Below are 18496 nucleotides of genomic sequence, written 5' to 3' on the forward strand. Positions count from 1 at the left end.
ACTTGGTGCCTTTATTTCTTCCGTTTACGTTCCTTTCCTTGAATTATAGCTGCAAGTTGCTGAAGCCACTTGAATTGACCCAACTGTTGATCTGGTTGCAACGCCCCACTGCACTTGACAAAATCTTTCTCCAATTTCCAAAGGCTCAAATGTAACCTCCTTTGTAATGATCCACCCCATCTATGTTTCTCACAGTGCTCTCCCTGCTCTGGGGTGGCGTTGTTAACTAGGGCAATATCCATACAGCAATCACTGCAACTGTGATTATTAACAGCTAACGTTTATTGAGTAAATGCTTCATCCCAGGGACTAGGTAACATCACAGCCTGTCACCTCACAGGCATACCAGGCCTCAAGTGGGGACTCTTACTTTCCCTGTTTTAGCCCAGGAGTAACTTAAGCTCAGAGAGGCTGCATAACTTGGCCAGTATCTCAGTTAGCCAGCAGCAGAATCAAGCTTTGAGACTGCACTTGGAATCACGGGGCCATATGGCCTCTTTTGCTTTGTGCTGCTGACGCCCCGTTCAGCATCTGCAATAGAGCCTACACGAAGTCGATAAGCTGACAAAATGAAATGACCACCCAGTCGAAGAGACATCTCTGAAAAGAAGTCAGGTGAGGGAGTCAGATTACAACCGGGGCGGTCCTCCTTCTTACATACCCTTCCACAAAGGTAGGGCATCTGTAACATGCAACAGATTGTGCCCAGCACGTATGGAGACAGACCAAAGAGTGGCCCTTCCCCAGAAGTACCTGAAGGACACAGGATGCCTCACCCACCTCTATCTCATCTTGTACAGCTGGGGCCCCTCACTTTATATTCCGGCCATCCTACCTTTCTTTCTGTCCCTAAAAGACACTAAGCCCTTTTTTGCCTCTAGTCTTTTGCACTTGCTTGTTCCCTCTCCTAACCCTCCTTCTTGTCCTTCAAGTTTCAGCTGGAGTGTGGCGTCTTCCTGGGGGGACCCCAGTCCTAACACTTCCATTTCCTCTTAAAGCACTGATAACATCTTGCCTATCGAAGGTCTATTCCCACTAAAATGTAAACTACCTGAGGGCGGCTCCTGGTCGGCCTCCTTCACTACTATGTGCCCAGGGCCTGGAATAGAGTAAATGGCCAAGAGTTAATGAATGAATGAAACTCAGTGGAGGAGACAGATGAGAAAAATGACCGTTACGGTGGAAGAGGCGACTGGCTAAGGAGGGGGGTGGGGGCTGGCTGGGGGAGGCGGCGGAGCTCTCCCCGACATTCAGAAGACCGAAAAATGGGAAAGTGAAATTTGGGTTGCGGTTTCGGCCAGCCGGCTTTCGAGGCCTGCCCTGGGCTGTCGATCCCTTCAAGAGGATCTGACCTTAAGGAGGCTGCGCGGCCGGGCTGGGCCCAGGCCCATCCCTCCCGCCCTCCTCGCTGGCACCGGCCTGGTCAGTCCGGGCCAACCGGCACAAGGAGCTCCGCCTTTCAGGGCCGGAGGGCGGCCTGAGGCGCTCGCTGTCACCCGCCGGGGCCCAAGCCTGCCGCCTCCGCCGCCCGGGAAATGCCCACTCACTCCTCTTCCGCCATCTTCTCCCCCATCCTGCGGAGCCTCCAAGACCACCGAGATCGGAGCCGGGGGCTAGCAGGGACTGCTTTTGCTTCCGGCTTCCGCTGGAGGCGCGGGCAGGCCGACGAGCGGGGGGCGGGGCCTTGGCCGGGCGAAGGCGGCCCTTCTGTCCCTTTGTCTCTGTGGCCTGAAGGTGGGAGGACCATGCTGGGGCACTTTTTAGGATGCGTGACTGGCCTGCATCTGGTGACCTGGCCCCATGAAATTTTGATTTTTTTTTCTCATCCCAGGGCGGGGACGTTTTGAGGGAAGCTCCTGTGAGGTCATTGTGACTCACCCTGAGAGCAGGCGCTCTCTGTCTAGTGTCCAGGACTGCATTCCAAAAGTTGAGAAGGAAATTTCTAGCCTAGGCTGCACAGGGGGACCCCAGGGTACACTTCCCCGGTCTGAGCCCCAGTTTTCCTCTCTGTAGAGAGGAACAGCCACTTGGGCCTTGCACAATTGTGCAGTATTCTATCTGTAAACATTTGCTGAGTTCTGACTGTAGGCCTGTCATTAAAATAGGTGATGATGATCTGGGCCTGGATCATTCATTAATTTGTTCATTAAGTCAACAAATACTCATTAGACAACTATGTGCCTAGCAGTGCTCTGTGGAGTTGGGGGTATCAGGCAGGAACAAGGCGGAGTTGGAGCGGTAAGAGGGGCCCCATCAGGAGGGCTGGTACCCTTGTGTAACATCTTAGGGTATGATATCATCTCTGCTCTTGTTACCCCCTTACAGGTCCAAGACCTTGTACCTGTAACAGTTGTAGTAGCTACCCAAACTGTAAAGTGGCTCAGGCTCTGCTGTTGTTCCTCGTGGTCTTCTGCACTGCAGGCTCCAGTGATCCTTGAAATTTTTTTCTGAGTTGCTTATTTATTTAGGTAATTTCTGTACCTGATGTGGGGCTTGAACTCACAACCCCAAGATCGAGAGTTGTATGCTCTTCTGACTCATCCCTCCAGTGATCCTTTAAAACTTCAGTCATTTACAATGGAATATTACTCAGTGATCAAAAAAAAAGAAATCTTGCCATTTGCAACAATGTGGATGGAACTAGGGTGTAATATGTATGGTAAGCAAAATAAGTCAGTCAGAGAAAGACAAATATATGGTTTCTCTCATATGTGGAATTTAAGAAACAAAACAGATGAACACAGGAGAAGGGAAGGAAAAAAGATAAATACAGAGAGGGAAGCAAACCGTAAGAGACTCTTAAATACAGAGAACAAACTAGAGGTTGCTGAAGGGGAGGTGGGTGGGGGGGTGGGCTAAACGGGTGACGTACATTAAGGAGGGCACTTGTTGGATGAACACTGGGTGTCATATGTAAGTGATGAGTCACTGGGTTCTACCCCTGAAACCAGTACTGCGCGGTATGCTAACTTGAGTTTAAAAAAATTTGTTTTAATGTTTTATTTCTGAGAGAGAGAGAGAGAGAAACAGTGTGAGCAGGGGAGGGTCAGAGAGAGAGGGAGACCCAGAATCTGAAACAGACTCCAGGCTCTGAGCTGGCTGTTAGCACAGAGCCCAACGCGGGGCTCAAACCCACGACCCACGAACCGCGAGATCATGCCCTGAGCAGAAGTCGGACGCTTAACCGCCTAAGCCACCCAGGCGCCCTTTACTTGAGTTTAAAAAAATGAAAACAAGGGGCACCTGGGTGGCTCAGTTGGTTGAGCGACCAACTTCGGCTCAGATCATGATCTTACAGTGGGTTCAAGCCCCACGTTGGGCTCTGAGCTGACATACACAAAACACCTCTAGTCATTCCCCTGCTTAAATTAGAACCTCCACCGGCTTCCAATCGCAGTCAAAGGAAAAAAGATTTAGAAAACTCACAGGACTCAGCCCTGCTCCATTTACCCCTCCGAGGTGAATCAACTCACTCCCTCCTGCACATTTTCCACTGTGGTCACAATGGCTTCCTGCGTGAACCAGAAACACACCAGGAACACTTCCATCTCCTACCCGTTCAACCCTTTGTCTAGAATACTCCACTTGTGGGTTGCCCCTTTGATCTCACCTTTTCCCAGTTTTAGGCTTTTTGTTTAACCCTTATCTTGTTTAGTCCGCCTTCGCTGACCACCTTGTTTAAAATCCAAGCACCCCCTCCTTCCCTGAGTTATTTTTCCCCATAACACCTAACATACTATATGTTTTGCTTCTACAGGTGTTTATTGTCCTCCATCCACGAGGATGGAAACTTCCTGAGTGCAGGTTTTGTCTGTTGTGTTGTTTCATCTCGAGAACAGCACCTAGCATGTAGTAGGTGCTCAATAATAAAGGATCGTTGAATGAATAAAGGAGTGAGTTCACTCTAGATGTATTAGGGTTTCAAGAAGGGGAGTGCTCTGACCTGACTTTTATCAGGACCCCTTTGCCTGCTTGTGGGGAGTTGGGCGGACGGTGGTCTCTGGCCAGCTGGGAGGCTTTTACACTAACCGAGGTGAGCATTGATGGTCATTTGGATTACGGTGAAATGCTAGAGATTACGACAGGAATGAATGGATTCTGGGCGCATATTGAAGGCAGGATTTGCTCAGAGACTGTGGCGTGTAGGTTTTTGGCCCCAAAACCTGGGTAGAGGAGAGATCTGTCTGGCTTATACCCCAAGTCCTCTGCCGCTCCAGAACCTCTCAGGGCTGTTGACAAAGCTAACTGACAGACTGCTTAGGAGCAGCCAACATTTATTGAGTTCTTCCTGTAGGTGTGGTGCTGAGCTATTGTTTCCTTAATTACTTACCTTCTTTCTTTCTTTCTTTCTTTTTTTTTTTTTGAGGCAGATACTATCTTCAGTTTCTATAAACTGAAGCACAGAGAAGTTAAGCCGCTTACCTAAAGTCACACAGCCGGAACTGTTGAGTTTGGGATTCGGGCGCAGAGTCTGTGTTTTTACCAACCCAGACCTGTTATTGCTGCACTGCTCTTCCTTGTGGCTCTCCACTGCCTTGAGTTTTCTGGTTCTAAGATGCGGCTAACAGCCTATTTCTCTCCTTTAGCACAGAGCCTGGCAGGAATAAACCGCCCCGTAAAAGACCGAGAGTGGGGTTCTCCCTGAGCCACACTCAGGGACTGAGAGCTCGAGGCTGTTCGTCTTCTTCCAGCCTCAGAAAACCCCTCTTGGCTGGAGTCGGGGCCCTGTGAGGGGGGTAGGTAGGTCTTTTTGTATTGAGCTGCCAGCCATGGACTACTGAGAGTGAAAGAGAATTCCTGAATTCTCTGAGGGCTGTCGCATTCACATCCTGTTATCAGGGCCAGTTTGGGATTCTGTGACCATCATGGGCCTGCTGCCAAGCAAGAGGCCATAGAATACCTGCTCTTAGGCCAGAGGGCAAATCCCAGGCCCTTCTCACCTATTCCTGGGAACTAATCTAAATATCCCGGTCATTACCCCCAGGAAGGCAAATAAAGCCATTCAACAAGCAGTCCCTAGGCTCCTGGGCTGTGCCAGGCTGAGAGGCTGGAACGGGGCGCGCAGTCCCGGCTCCCTATCCCCACTGCGGGCCCATGGCTCTGTGACCCTGGGACACCACGGCATCCTCAGAACCTCAGGGTCCCATCATGGTTTCTGACAGAGCCCCTCTTTGGAAGGCTGTTATAGAATTAGAGAGAAAGCTCTTGCCTTCGTTCTCTGTTCTTTCTGTGCTCCCTGCCCCCAACCTTCTTCTTTCTTGCCAGTCTGGTCTCAGCTTAAATATCACCTCCTCAGGAAGGGCTTCCCTGGCCACTCAGTCTAAAGCAGCCGCCAGCAAACTTTTTCTGTAAAGAGCCACCCTGTAAATATTTCAGGTTTTGTGGGCGTTCAGATCTCTGCAGCAACAACTTGACTCTGCCATTGCAGTGGGAAAGCAACCACAGATGATTTACATAAGCACAGCTTTGTTCCAATAAAACTTTATGGATATTGAAATTTGGCTTTCTTGTCATTTTCATAATACTTGTTTTCAATCATTTGAAAACGTGGAAACTCTTCTTAGCTCACGAGCCGTATGAAAGCAGGTGGCAGGCTGGATTTGCCCCTCCCTGGGTTGCTGACCCCTGCTATAAAGTCTTAAACAGAAGTGTTTCTGAGGCACTTATCACTATCAGATATTTTTGTCCCCTTCTTCCTTCTTTTTTCTTTTTTTCTTCCTGAGTTGATCACCTTCTTTCCTCCCTTAGGATATAAGCTCCCTGGCAGGGAGATTGTCTCTCCTGCCTTTCTTCCATTCCTTACCTCTTCTAACATTTCTTGAACTCTTACCTTGTACCAGGCGCTGTTCCAAGCGCATTATGCTCAGTGATTTATTTAATCTGTACAATAACCCTATGAGGGACTCTGATTAGCCCAGTTTTACAGATACAAGAAACTTGATGTCTTGTTCTTCACTCTTTTCCCAGAGCTTAGAAAATGCTGAAGCTAAAAAAAAAAAGAAAAAAAAAAAAAGAAAAGAAAGAAAAAGAAAAAGAAAAAAAAGAAAGTGCTGAAGCTCTCAGCAAAACAGGGGCCCCCCAACGAAACCCCTTAATTTGATATTTCATATATATTTTTAAAGGGAATCAAAGTGGTTACTGTACGTCAGTCAGGGTTCAATTGGAGAAGCAGCACCAGTTGGAGATATATATTAAGAGGTGCATTGTGAGGAATTTTCCTAAAACAACACAAATTTATTATCTCTGTGTTCTGTAGGCCAGAAGTGTCATGGGGCTAAATTCAAGGTGTTGCCAGGGCTGTGTTCCTTCTGGAGGCTCTAGGAGAGAATCTGCTTTCTTGCCTTTTCCAGCTTCTAGAGCCTGCCCACATGTTGCGGCTCGTGGCCCCCTCCACCGTCTTCAAAGCCAACGATGGCATCACTCCAACCACTGCTTTGGTCATCTTCTCCAGCTCTGACTCTCCTTCCTTCTTTCCATGGAGCCCTTCTGGATAATCCAGAATGATCTCTCCATCTCAAGGTCAACGGATTAGCAACATTAATTCCTCTCGTCATGTAATAGAACAGTCTGCAGAGCCCATGGGCTTGTCGGGGAGGCCACCATTCTGCTCAGTGCACGGGGAAAACAAAATCTGGGTTGGCCTTCCCTTCGTGTTTATTACTTAGTGTTGTTTTGCATGGATTTACACATGAGTCAGTGTAATTTTTCGTGCCTGTGAACTTTAACATTGTAGTCTGGCCCTGGCGGTAGAGCAGCTCACAGGTCCGAGAGTCACTAGGCAGAAATGAAATGGTTGGGCTTGTAGAATTCAGGGGCATCAATCAGGTGCAACAGATACTTCTGAGAGAGTTTGTGAAAAAAGACAGCATCCAGGCCTGTGACTGACCTACTGGATCCTGGGCATGGGGCCTGGGACTCTGAATTTCTTTCTGGCTCTCTCCCATAGCAGGCTCTGCTGGTGCCTGCTCATAACCTCTTGCAGGGCCTTGCTGCTGCTTGGAGGCTTCCGCTCGGCACAGCACAGCCAGCCATACCGGGGAGTGAACGCTCCCAGAACAGCTCTCAACCAATGATTGGCATGGTGGACAATAAATGCCCCCACCCTGTCACCCATTGGGTGAGAAAGTCTGAAATGTGTGGGGTTTGTTGTTGTTTTAAGTTTATTTACTGGGGTTCCTGGCTCAGTCTGTTAAGAATCTTGACTCTTAATTTTACCTCAGGTCACAATCTCAGTGTTTATGAGATCAAAGCCTCTTCAGGCTCTGCGCTGACAGCATGGAGCCTGCTTGAGATTCTCTCTCTCTCTCTCTCTCTCTCTCTCTCTCTCAATAACTAAATAAACTTAAAAAAATAAAGTTTATTTATTTAAGTAATCTCTATACCCAGTGTGGGGCTCGAACTCATGATCCCAAGATCAAGAGTTGCATGCTCCTCTGACTGAGCCAGTCCATTGCCCCTAAAATTTGTAGTCTAAACAGAGCTCCCCAGTGGGGTGAAGTTGGAGCTTCCCACAAGGATGACCTGCTTGACAACACACCTACGTATACTTTCTTTCTGTCTTTTTGGCTGATATAAACATCCAGGATTATTACTTTGTTTTGAAAATCCACTCTGAGGATATCTCATGAGTTTTGACCCATGACACTCTCATTATAGTTTGTTTTTCTTCTCTTTCTTTCTTTTTTTTTTTAATGTAAGCTCTCTGCCAACATGGGGCTTGAACTTATGACCCTAGGATCATGAGTCACATACTCTACTGACTGAGCCAGCCAGGCGGCCCCATAGTTTCCTTTCTTCCTTCCTTCCTTCCTTCCTTCCTTCCTTCCTTCCTTCCTTCCTTCCTTCCTTCCTTCCTTTCTTTCTTTCTCTCTCTCTCTCTCTTTTTTTTAATGTTTATTTATTTTTGAGAGAGAGAGAGAGCATGAGTGAGGAAGGGGCAGAGAGAGAGTAAGACAGAGGATCCAAAGTAGGCTTTTGCACTGACAGCAGAGAGCCTGACGAGGGGCTCAAACTCACAAACTGTGAGACCATGACCTGAGCTGAAGTCGGACGTTAAACAGACTGGGTCACCCAGGTGCCCCAAATTTCATTATATTTTTCCAGGTGACATAAACTAACATTATTCTGCTTTATGACTTCACAGAGATTTACTTCATTGTCTAATTCATGAATTAGTTTTTGTAAGGTACAGGGAGAAATGGAAAAGTTAAATTTTTTGTTATTAGAATATAAATATTGATGTCCACACATCAACTCTTATTACTTCTATTAAATTCTATATTCATTTTTGCTTTTTAGACCGTTGAGAGCATAGGAAATGAAAGAATACCTTTGACAAACATAAGCATTAACATTTGCCATAATAGAAAATGTTGTAAATAACTTTCTTCCTAATTATATTTTAATCAAAAATACGTTCTTTGAAAATACAGTTTACAAGTGAAACTGACAAGTTAGCACCACATAGATTCCGGGACTCTGAAATCTATGAATTTAAGAATTTTTATGCTCTCCCCACAGACTTTCTATATATATCATGTAATATATTATACAGGGACGCCTGGGTGGCTCAGTTGGTTAAACATCCAACTTCAGCTCAGTTGATGATCTCATGGTTCATGAGTTCAAACCCCGTGTCGAGCTCTGGGTGGCTCAGTCGGTTAAGCATCCAGCTTCAGCTCAGGTCATGATCTCACGGTCCATGAGTTTGAGCCCCATGACAGCTCAGAGTCTGGAACGTGCTTTGATTCTGTCTCCCTCTCTCTCTGCCCCTCCCCTGCTTGCACTATGTCTCTGTCTCTCTTGCAAAAATAAATAAACATTAACAAAATTTTAATACATTATATAAAATGATATATAAAAACTATGCGATATATATTTTTATAACAGATGATATTATATATGAGATATATTATATAAAAGTACATTATATTATATTTTATTTAATAAAGTTTTATTTATATTATATAAAGTAATAATACAATATATTGCATAAATATATATTACAATATATTAGATAAAATTTATATAATTATATAAAACTATATTTTATTTGTATTATATAAAATAATATATTGCAATATGTCTCATCCATAATATCAACTATAGTGTATAAAAATATATTATATAACACATATGTTATTTTAATTAAGATCTAATTGACAGACAACACACCTATATTGAGTTCTCTTCCTCAGGTGTCTGAATTCTCCACTCCCACATCAGGGCAAACCAAGCTAGGACCCTCCCCTCGACAATTGCTTTAACCACACTTGGTGACTGCTGCTGGAAACAACCCGTTGAAAATCATCCCCATGTTTCCCGTGTGTGCAGGCTCCGTTCTTGGCGTGGCGAATGGAGAGCTGAGTCAGACCTGGACCTCTAGGGAAGGAGGCATGGGATTCCAGCAGATGCAGAGAGCGCCATTTTGAGATTAGCCCCCTGAGACTTGGGGAAAGAGGGCCGACCAAACACGCTTCTCCTCTGCTCCTCCTTGAGACCCCATGAGTTTGGCCACGGAGGGATTCATTTTTTAAGAAGCATAAGCTCTCAAGGGCTGGAGAACAGGAAAGGAGAAAACAGTAAGCATATTTTGGGGAAGAGAAAGCAGATGGTTTAAAGGACTCAACGGAACTGAGAAAATCCAGTCCTCAGGCAGCAGAGGGGAAAGCATGGTAAGCCTGATTTACCACGACCCCCTCCCCACCAGAAAATTCCTCCAAAACGCTCAAGAATTGGTGCCACCAGGTACCTTTGAAACTAAAATTGAAAGGGGAGTGGGAGGTGGGCAGAGGAGAAGAGGGTATGAAATAAAGGAAATTGGCTAAAAAGAAGCAGATTTTCATATGCTCCCAGCACCCCCCCCCCATTCTAGGTAAGTGGGCACCCATCCTGGCAGAAGACTGAAGGTGTATTCTTTGCAGACAGGAGAACAGAGTGTGTCTGGACTTGTGTGGACCCCCGCATGCTTTGGGGGAGTGGCACCACGATGAAAGTGGGGGACACTAGTAAACGCAGCACCTTCGTGGGGCCCCTGTAACAAATTACCACACACTGTGGGGTGTCACACAATAGAACCATATTCTGTCACCGTCCTGGAGGCCAAAAGTCAGACATCCAAGCGTCAGCATGGCTGCGCTCCTTCCAGAGGCTCTAGGAGAGATTCCGTTCCTCGTCGCTCCCAGTGTTTGGTGGCTGTTGGCGTTCCCTGCTTGTGGACATCTCTCTTTCTGCTCCATCTTCGCATTGTCCCCTCCACACTTCTGACCTCCTTCTGCCTCTCTCTTATGAGGATGCCTGTGATGGTGCGTAGAGCCCACCGGAATAATGCAGGAATATCTCCTCATCTAGAAGCTTAATTTAGCTGCAGGGAGAGGTAGCATTGACAGGCTCCAGGGACTTGGCGTGGATAGCTCTTTGTGGGCCGTTTTCTGGCCTGCAGCCGGGATACGCTCAGCAAGTCTTTACCTACATGCAGGGTTGGCCCCCTTGCTCACATCCAAAGGGGCCCCGCAAATTGGATATAGGGGCCCCTCCCGCATGGACAGCAGAATCAGGCCAGCCAGGCCATTCATTGTGTTCCAGGCAGGAGACTGGGAGAGTCTTCTCCAGAAAATCTGGCTAGAGTCAGGAGTCACCTAAAGATGTTTTCACGCCGGGGGTCCCCCCAAAAAACTCAAAGTCAGTAGTTCCCTTTCCAACATACACAATAATCAGCTTCTTGTTTCCCAGCACTTAAACATGAGCAGAAATGAAGAAATGTTGGAGGATGCCCTCTTACATGAAAAATTGAGACTAAAACAAACAGCGCAAAATAAATAAAGGAAACAGAGACAGCACAAGAGAAAAAAAGCAAAAAAGCAAAAACAACTTTTCACGAGCTACCCCGAAGCAAGAACAAGATGCTATAAAAAAGAAATATTTTGAGAACAAAGAGGGGCCCTTGGGAATGAAAAGCATGGCAGCAGAAATTTTAAAAATGTAATGAAAGGATTGGAAGATAAATTTGAGGGTTTGTCTCAGGAAGTAGGTCAAAAAGACAAAGACAGAAAATAAGAGAGAAAGCATAAGATGTTTAGGGGATTGGTCTAAAAAAAATCCACATCTGAAAAATAGGCATTTTATCAAGAAAGAAGAGAAACAGAAGGGGCAGAATCATGGATAAAACAATTCACAAAAATTCTCCAGAACTAAAGGACATGAGTTTTCAGACTAGAAGAGTTTACTGAGTGCCCAGTACATTGGATAAAAATAAACACATAGGAAGAACACCATCATGAAATTTCAAAATACCAAGAACAAACTTCCAGGAGGGGGGAGGGGGAATAGGCATATTTAAAGTATTGAGAGCAGAGTAACTTTAGACTTCTCAACCAAAACTTAGAAGCGAGAAGATGATGGAGTAGTACTTTCAAAACGTGGAAGGGAAACGATTTCCAACCTAAAATTCCATACCCAGCCAAACAATCATCAAGGGAACAAATAGAATAAACACATTTTCAGACGTGGGAAGTCACAACATTCCAATTTCCCAGCACCCTTTCTCAGGGAGCTACTGAAGGCTGTGCTCCCAAAAGGTGGGGGCGGGGGGGATCAGACAAGGAAGAACAAGACACGTGACCCAAGGAAACGGAAACCGGGCGCAAGAGAGAAACAAACGACATTCCCAGAAAAAGAAGAGAGATCCAGGATGACAGCTAGGTACCAACAGGTACCAGCCCAGATTCCAACAGGTCTGAAGGCTCCAGAGAGATTTCTTCCACAAGGTCAACGGATAAAATTCCTGATGTATTAGAGGACACGTGGACCCTGGCAAAGAGTACGGAATTGAACTGATAAAAATACCGAGAAAATTAGGTTGGCTTGGGGTTGGAGTAGGGCACAAGACGAGCATTAACTCAAGGGAAAATAAAAAGCTGTGCAGGGAAGCAAAGGACATCCTAGTTTACCGTGAAGCTCAGCTGTGAATGGCATTTACATAGTCACAATTATGTAAATAGTGAATATTGATCTCACCAAAATTACCATATAACTATCTTGAGAGGGTGGGGGGATGGGAAGGGCAAGCATACGTGCTGCGGCCAAGTGTGGGAAGGGAAAGAGAGCAGAACCCTCCCATCCTACAGTGAGAAAGCAGATTATACTGGAAACTGAAAAAAAAAAATTAGAAATGGAAGTAGAAGCATGTTATTTAGAGATATGGAATTAAACATCAAAAGATCCTCTAAAAGTGGTCAAAGTGGTTGTCTTTGGGGAGGGGGAAATGGAAAGAGGGAGCAAAGATTTCTGTTTTTATTTTTTTATTTTTAAAAAATTTTTAGTGTTTTATTTATTTCTGAGAGAGAGAGAGAGAGAGAGAGAGAGAGAGACAGCGTGAGCAGGGGAGGGTCGAAGACAGGGAGACACAGAATTGGAAACAGTCTCCAGGCTCTGAGCTAGCTGTCAGCACAGAGCCCGATGCAGGGCTTGAACCCACAAACCATGAGAAAATGACCTGAGCTGAAGTTGGATGCTTAACCAATTGAACCACCCAGGCGTCCCAAAGATTTCTGTTTCTAGCAATGTGACTCTTTGGGGTGCCTGGGTGGCTCAGTCAGTTAAGCGTCCGATTCTTGATCTTGGCTCTGGTATGAATCTCACGGTTCATAATAATTTAATAATGGTTGTCTCTGAATTGTGGATCTTTTCTATTGCTTATTTGTTATTTTCTAATAGTTTTGCTCTGCAAATGATAATACAGTGTGAGAAAAAATACGAGAGAAAAAAAGATTTTTTAAAGGCAGAAGCAAAAAAAGCCCTGCCCAGGGGCAGCCTGAAAACTAGTGCTTCCATCTGTCACCAGTTTGCAAAGTAGGGGCGGTTGAGAGGACACAAGGGTGAAGGGGTGAGGGGTGAGGGAGGAAGAATGGACAGAGCTGGTGACTCATAGAGTAGCAAGGCGAGGCAGCGTCAAAGGCAGAAGTATCAAATAACCATGGCCTTGACTTCTTGTTTTTAAATAAATATGACAAGCTGGCATCTTGCTAATTTATGAAAGCTGACTGGCAGTTATGGAGTGTTTCCAGTCTCGGGCACGGTGTCAAAGGTCTTTGCTTACATTTTCTGCCTCTGCGTGTCTTCACTTGCTATTTACTTCACATGGCAGCCCAAGAGGTCCCTCTGAAGCATTTATCAGATCAAGTTACTCTCCTGCTCAAACCATTCCTTGGCTCCTCATTTTCCTGAGAACAAAATCCAAAGTCCTCTTAGCGGTCTGCAGGGCCTGGTTTGGTCTACTTCTTGCCCTTGCAGGGGTCTCTGATCCCCTCTTGTACCTTTTCCACAGCACCCAGTTCACTGGCCTCAGCTCCGCTTGCCTATCTGCGCCTTGAACATGCCAAACTTGTTCCCACCCCAGGACCTTTGCACATACTGATCCTTCACCCACCTTCTTCCAGATAATTTTATAACTGCCTTGTAGCCATAATTCAGGTCCCATCACCAATGTCACGTCCTCAGAAGAGCCTTCAGCAACCACCCTGCCCACTTGCCCCAACCAATTATTATCTTCCTTCCAACATTTTACTCTCTTGGCCTCGTTGCACATGATGAACGCTGTTTCTTTCTCTCTTTTTAAATGTTTTAAAATGTATTATTGAGCTAAAATTCGCATAATATAAACTTTACCATCTACAGGTATACAGTTCAATGGCAATTACTAGATTTATCATTTTGTGCAATCACCAGTGCTATCTGATTTCCAAACATTTCCTCCCCGCCTCCACCTCCCCAGGAAACCCCGCGCCTGTTAGTCATTCTCTCTCCTCCGTCCCGTGGCAAGCACTGATCTACTTTCTGTCACTATGGATTTGCCTGTCTGAACATTTCATAATACGGAATCACGTATGTGACATTTCGTGCCTGGCCTCTTCCACTTAGCATAATATTCTGTTTCTTTTTAAAAACTTGCTTCCTTATTCATCCCCATTCGACTCTCAGGAGCTTCAATATCTAGACTAGTGCCCAGCATAAGTCATTAAATATGGATTAAGCATCTCTTGGATTAGAAATACTGGTTGTGGCCACATCCACCCACAGTTTCTGACCTCACTTGAAGACCCAAAGGGAAATTCCTCTCTATTTCCTAATAGTGAAAAAATTAGAAAAATCCCAATTATCCAATAATAGAAGAAGAATTGCAGATACTGAAAATGGTGACTCATATCCTCATCAGCAATGACTCTGGGAGAAGCCTGCCCTCTGCCTTGACAGTGTAATGTAGCAGTTAAGGTTACAGGCCTTGAAGCTAGACACTCATGTCGAAACTCCAGCTTGTCCACCTACAGCTGTTTGAACTTGGCTAACTCACTTAACCTCTCTGGGTTTCAGTTTCCCCTCTTATCATGTGCTGGGCATGGTCTTAAGTACTCTGTGAATATTAGCTCATTTAATCCAAGTGGGGTTACCCAGAGTGCTTATCACAGACAGCTATTATCAGGGTAACAGAATTTGTGTACAGAGAGCAACTACCAAATGAACTGTAACATTCAGTAAACTTTAGTGATTACTGTTGAAGAAAAAATAGCACAAATTCACTTTCGCGTTTAATATGTCAATGTAGTGAAAGAAAATCTATGAGATAGTTTATAAAATGCTCTAAAATTACGGCTGCTTTTCACTCTCTGTGCTTTTCTGTGTTGTCTGAAATTTTTAAAATAATAACAACCCAGCACTACTTTTGTCATCAGAAAGAAATTTTTGAATTAATTCCATTAGGGAATGGAGGGCTTAATAAACAACTCTGCCTTCCACTGTAGAAGTGTCACCGAATTATTGGTTTGTTCTCGCCTTTGTGTGTTGGAGGACTATTTTGGCCTGGGAAATTCTTGCTAGAACATGAAGTCACCCGTGTTTGCTCATGTCCTTTCCCTGTGAATCGGGATGAGGCTGTTAAAGGCTGGCCAGGTCCTCCTTCCCATTGCCCTGCTCCGTATTGCTGGCAATGAGATACTGACCCACCCAACCCCTGGTTCGTTTGGCCTTTTCTTTCATTCAAGTCATTCAGTGGGATTCAGGGTTTGGGAAAATAAACATGGCCGAACCAATCAATAGCTTGCCATGCACTGATCAAAGATCGAGGCAGATCCATGTCTATTACCCTGGAAAGATGTTTGTGGTCACACGGCTCAGTTAAACAAACTGGCTACAGAATACTTACTCAACAAATAGGTATTGAATAATCAACCACTCTGTTCAAGACACCTGGGACATAGCAAGGGTGAGCAGAGAAAAATTCCTGCCTTCATAGAGCTGACATTCTGCAAGAAGAGAAAGACAGGGCACAAGTGAAGGAAATAAGTGAATTGGGGTAATAAAAAGTGCTGATGCCAGAGAGTGGGACAGAGGTGGAGCTACTTAGCTGGGGTAGTCATGGAAGGCCTCTCTGAGGAGGAGGCATTTGAATCGAAAATGTACAGTGTGATTCCGTTTTTGTAAAAATATTTCTCTATGTAGGGGCACCTGGGTGGCTCAGTCAGTTAAGCGTCTGACTTCAGTTCAGGTCATGATCTCATGGTCTGTCAGTTCGAGTCCTGCATCAGGCTCTGTGCTGACAGCTCAGAGCCTGGAGCCTGCTTCAGATTCTGTGTCTCCCCCTCTCTCTCTCTCTGCCCCTTCCCTGTTCATGCTCTGTCTCTCTCTCTCTCTCTCAAAAATAAAAACAAAAACATAAAAAAATAATCTATGTATACATGTATTAATGTTTCTTAAAGCATCGAGAAAAAGTCTGGAGGGACACTTACCAGACTGCTTGCACTTTTTAATTCCAGTTACTTCTAGAGTTCTGTTCCATGCATTGGCCCTAGCAAAATTCTCAAGATACCAAGTTGCTTCAGGCAGGCATGGTTCTGCCCTCCAAGGACTACCTTCTCCTCTGATTCTCCAACCTAGCAGGACCGGGCTGCACTATGAACTCACCACTGCAAGTAACAGAACCTCAAACTAGTTTAAAGGAGAATTGGCTCACTTAAAGGAAAGCCCAGTGACAGAACTGGTTCAGGCATGGCTGGATCCAGGAGCTCCACAGTGTCAACAGGCCTGTTATCTCCCATCTCTGCTTCCCCTTCTGGTGGCTTTACTCTCAGCCAGGCTCTTACCAAGAGGTGACCAAGACAGTCTCTAGCAGCTCCCAGCTTCTGTTCCAGCTCAGCAATCCGACAGACAAAAGACACCGCCGTCTCCCCTGGCGTGACCAGCAAAATTCTGGATCCGTTTTGGATCATGTGTATTCCCTGAACCTCCCCATCCCCGCCACATTCCTGGGGGAAGCAGGAATCCAGGTGAGGATAATGCATCCCCTCCTGGAGTCGGAAGGAGGAATCTCCCTCACTTGAGCCACATCTACAGAGGAGGGAAAAGGCCACCCAAATTGCTACTGGGCAAACTGGGAAGGCAACACCACCCCACCCAGCTCGACACAACCCAACACAGCTAAAATACGGCATTACCAGCACAGGTTGAGCATTAACAATTTGCTCCATAATAATGACGTGGCGTAGGAGCTCTTATTTCCATTTTTCCAGAGTAGGACTGAAGGTCGGCGACTTGTATAAGGCTGTGCTGCTATGGAGAAGCTGTTTAATCAAAATCTGTCTGACGCCAAAGCCCCCATCATCTGATGATGATGTTGATAATTAGAGTAATAAGAACGGTTTATTGAATATCTCGTGTGCACTATGCTTTGCAAGCACGATTGTGTTTCATTCCCCCTGCAACCCTTTGAGGCAGATTGGGTGGACAGTGCAGTTGAGCCCTTGACATCCATTCCCACTCAGCCCCAGGGGCCCCGTTACTCTGAGCCAATCAGAGGAATTGCATTCCCTTCACCCGAGATTGGTTCAAAAATGGGCATGAAACCCCAGGCTGGCCAATGAGAAGTTAAGAGATGTTTGCCAGGAGAGTTCTTCCTCCCTCTTCCAACAGAGGGTCTGGAACTAAAACCAGTTTGCTCCTGGACAGGAAAGGGGAAGGCAGCGCCCCTGATAGCTCTTGGCAAGTCAGCCTGTGATCATGAGGAGAACCGACCTTAGGTTGAAAGCAACAATGGTCAGCAGAACAGAGAGATGGAAAGAACCTGGGTCCCGGATGATAGCATTAGGCTGCTAGATTGATCACGGTCTTTCCGTTGGCCTGAGCTGAGTATCCTGTAAGGGGGTGGGCGGGGTGTGGGATAGCCTGTTCTGGCTAGGACATTTTGAATCTACTAGCTTCTTTCTAGCAAAAGGCATTCTAATGGGCTCAATATGGATATTTAAACCTTTATTTCAGGGGTGCCTGGGTGGCTCAGTTGGTTAAGCATCTGCCTCTTGATTTTGGCTCAGGTCATGATCTCACAGTTCATGGGATCGAGTCCCATGTTGGGCTCTGCACTGACAGCCCAGAGCCTGCTTAGGATTCTCTTTCACCCTCTCTCTCTGCCCCTACCCTGCTCATTCTCTCTCTCTCTCTCTGTCTTTCTCTCCCTCAAAATAAGTAAAGAAAACTTAAAAAAGAATGTTCCATGCATTTAAAAAATAATAATAAAATAAAATCATCATTTTACACATGGGGAAACTGAGGCACAGAGAGGTCAAGTGAGTTGCCCAAGGTAACACAGTGAGCTGGGCTCTGAGCCAGGATTTGTTTGATTCCAAACCCATCACACAGTAACTTCCCACACAGTAGTGGCTTTTCTTCTGCTGGGTGCTTTTTAAGTGCCATGACACTGAATCCTCATAACTACCCTGAGAAGTAAGTGCTTTTATTATTCCTATTTTGCTGATCAGAAACATCTAATGGGGAGGGAGGCGGTTTAGCAGATAGGCTTTTGGATCTGAGGCTTTGCTTTTAGGTTTATGATTCAGAACCAAGGGCAGACAACGGTCAGGTGGAAGGGGACAGGGGTGGGAGTGGGGAGGAAGGAAATCCTGGAGGTTGCAAAATGCTGGAATCTTATTTCAATCTTGCTGAAGCGTTGAGCCAAGGGGATTGGCAAATAGAGCCTCAGAAACTCATTTGTCCTTTCTTTCTCAGGATTGGCTCTTAATTAATTTAAAATTAGAAATCAGAACAAATTGGAAATACAGGCACATAATAAGATAACAAAATTCAAAAACCTTTCCTGTATCCCAGCTGTATAATTATTGGCAATTATGCTCAAAAATTTTCATGCCTCTGTTTCCTTGAAAAATGGTAGTCAGGAAAGCCTCTCTGAGGAGGTGGTATTTGAACTGAGGCCTGATGGATGAGATGGAATCGCCATGGGAACATGTGCAAAGGCCCTGAGGTAGGAGTGAAGTTGACTGGCTAAAGGGACAGGTTGATGGCCAGTGGGGTTCATGAGAAACAAGGAGATGAGGTCAGGGAGGTAAAGTAGAGTTGGATCACAGAGGAGGAAATGGACTGGGGACCAGGGAGCCCTTCGTGTGTCCAGCACACGATGGGCCAGTAATATAAGCAGAAGCGTTATTAATCACCATCA

General features: G+C 45.6%; 1 protein-coding gene across 5 annotated transcripts in view; it reads right to left on the bottom strand.

Moving 5' to 3' along the window:
• SLC9A8 (solute carrier family 9 member A8) overlaps positions 1–1621 on the bottom strand; it is a 71481-nt gene extending 69860 nt beyond the window's left edge. For 3 of the 5 annotated variants that reach the window (XR_005528005.1, XR_005528004.1, XM_039229980.1), the window contains exons 1-2: positions 1548–1605; positions 1052–1099 (exon numbers count right to left, since the gene is read on the bottom strand). Coding sequence is in view for 2 of the 5 variants with exons in the window: in XM_039229980.1 (XP_039085911.1) it covers positions 1052–1099; positions 1548–1573 (74 nt within the window). In the remaining 3 variants the exon portion in view is untranslated. Of the gene's footprint in view, positions 1–780; positions 839–1051; positions 1100–1547 lie in introns of those variants that run through there. The other 2 variants (XM_039229981.1, XM_039229982.1) reach the window with 2 other exon arrangements.
• Positions 1622–18496: the final 16875 nt, after the last annotated feature.

Source organism: Hyaena hyaena, unplaced genomic scaffold, assembly GCF_003009895.1.
Source record: "Hyaena hyaena isolate Hyena2069 unplaced genomic scaffold, ASM300989v1 scaffold_42, whole genome shotgun sequence".
NCBI lineage: Eukaryota > Metazoa > Chordata > Mammalia > Carnivora > Hyaenidae > Hyaena > Hyaena hyaena.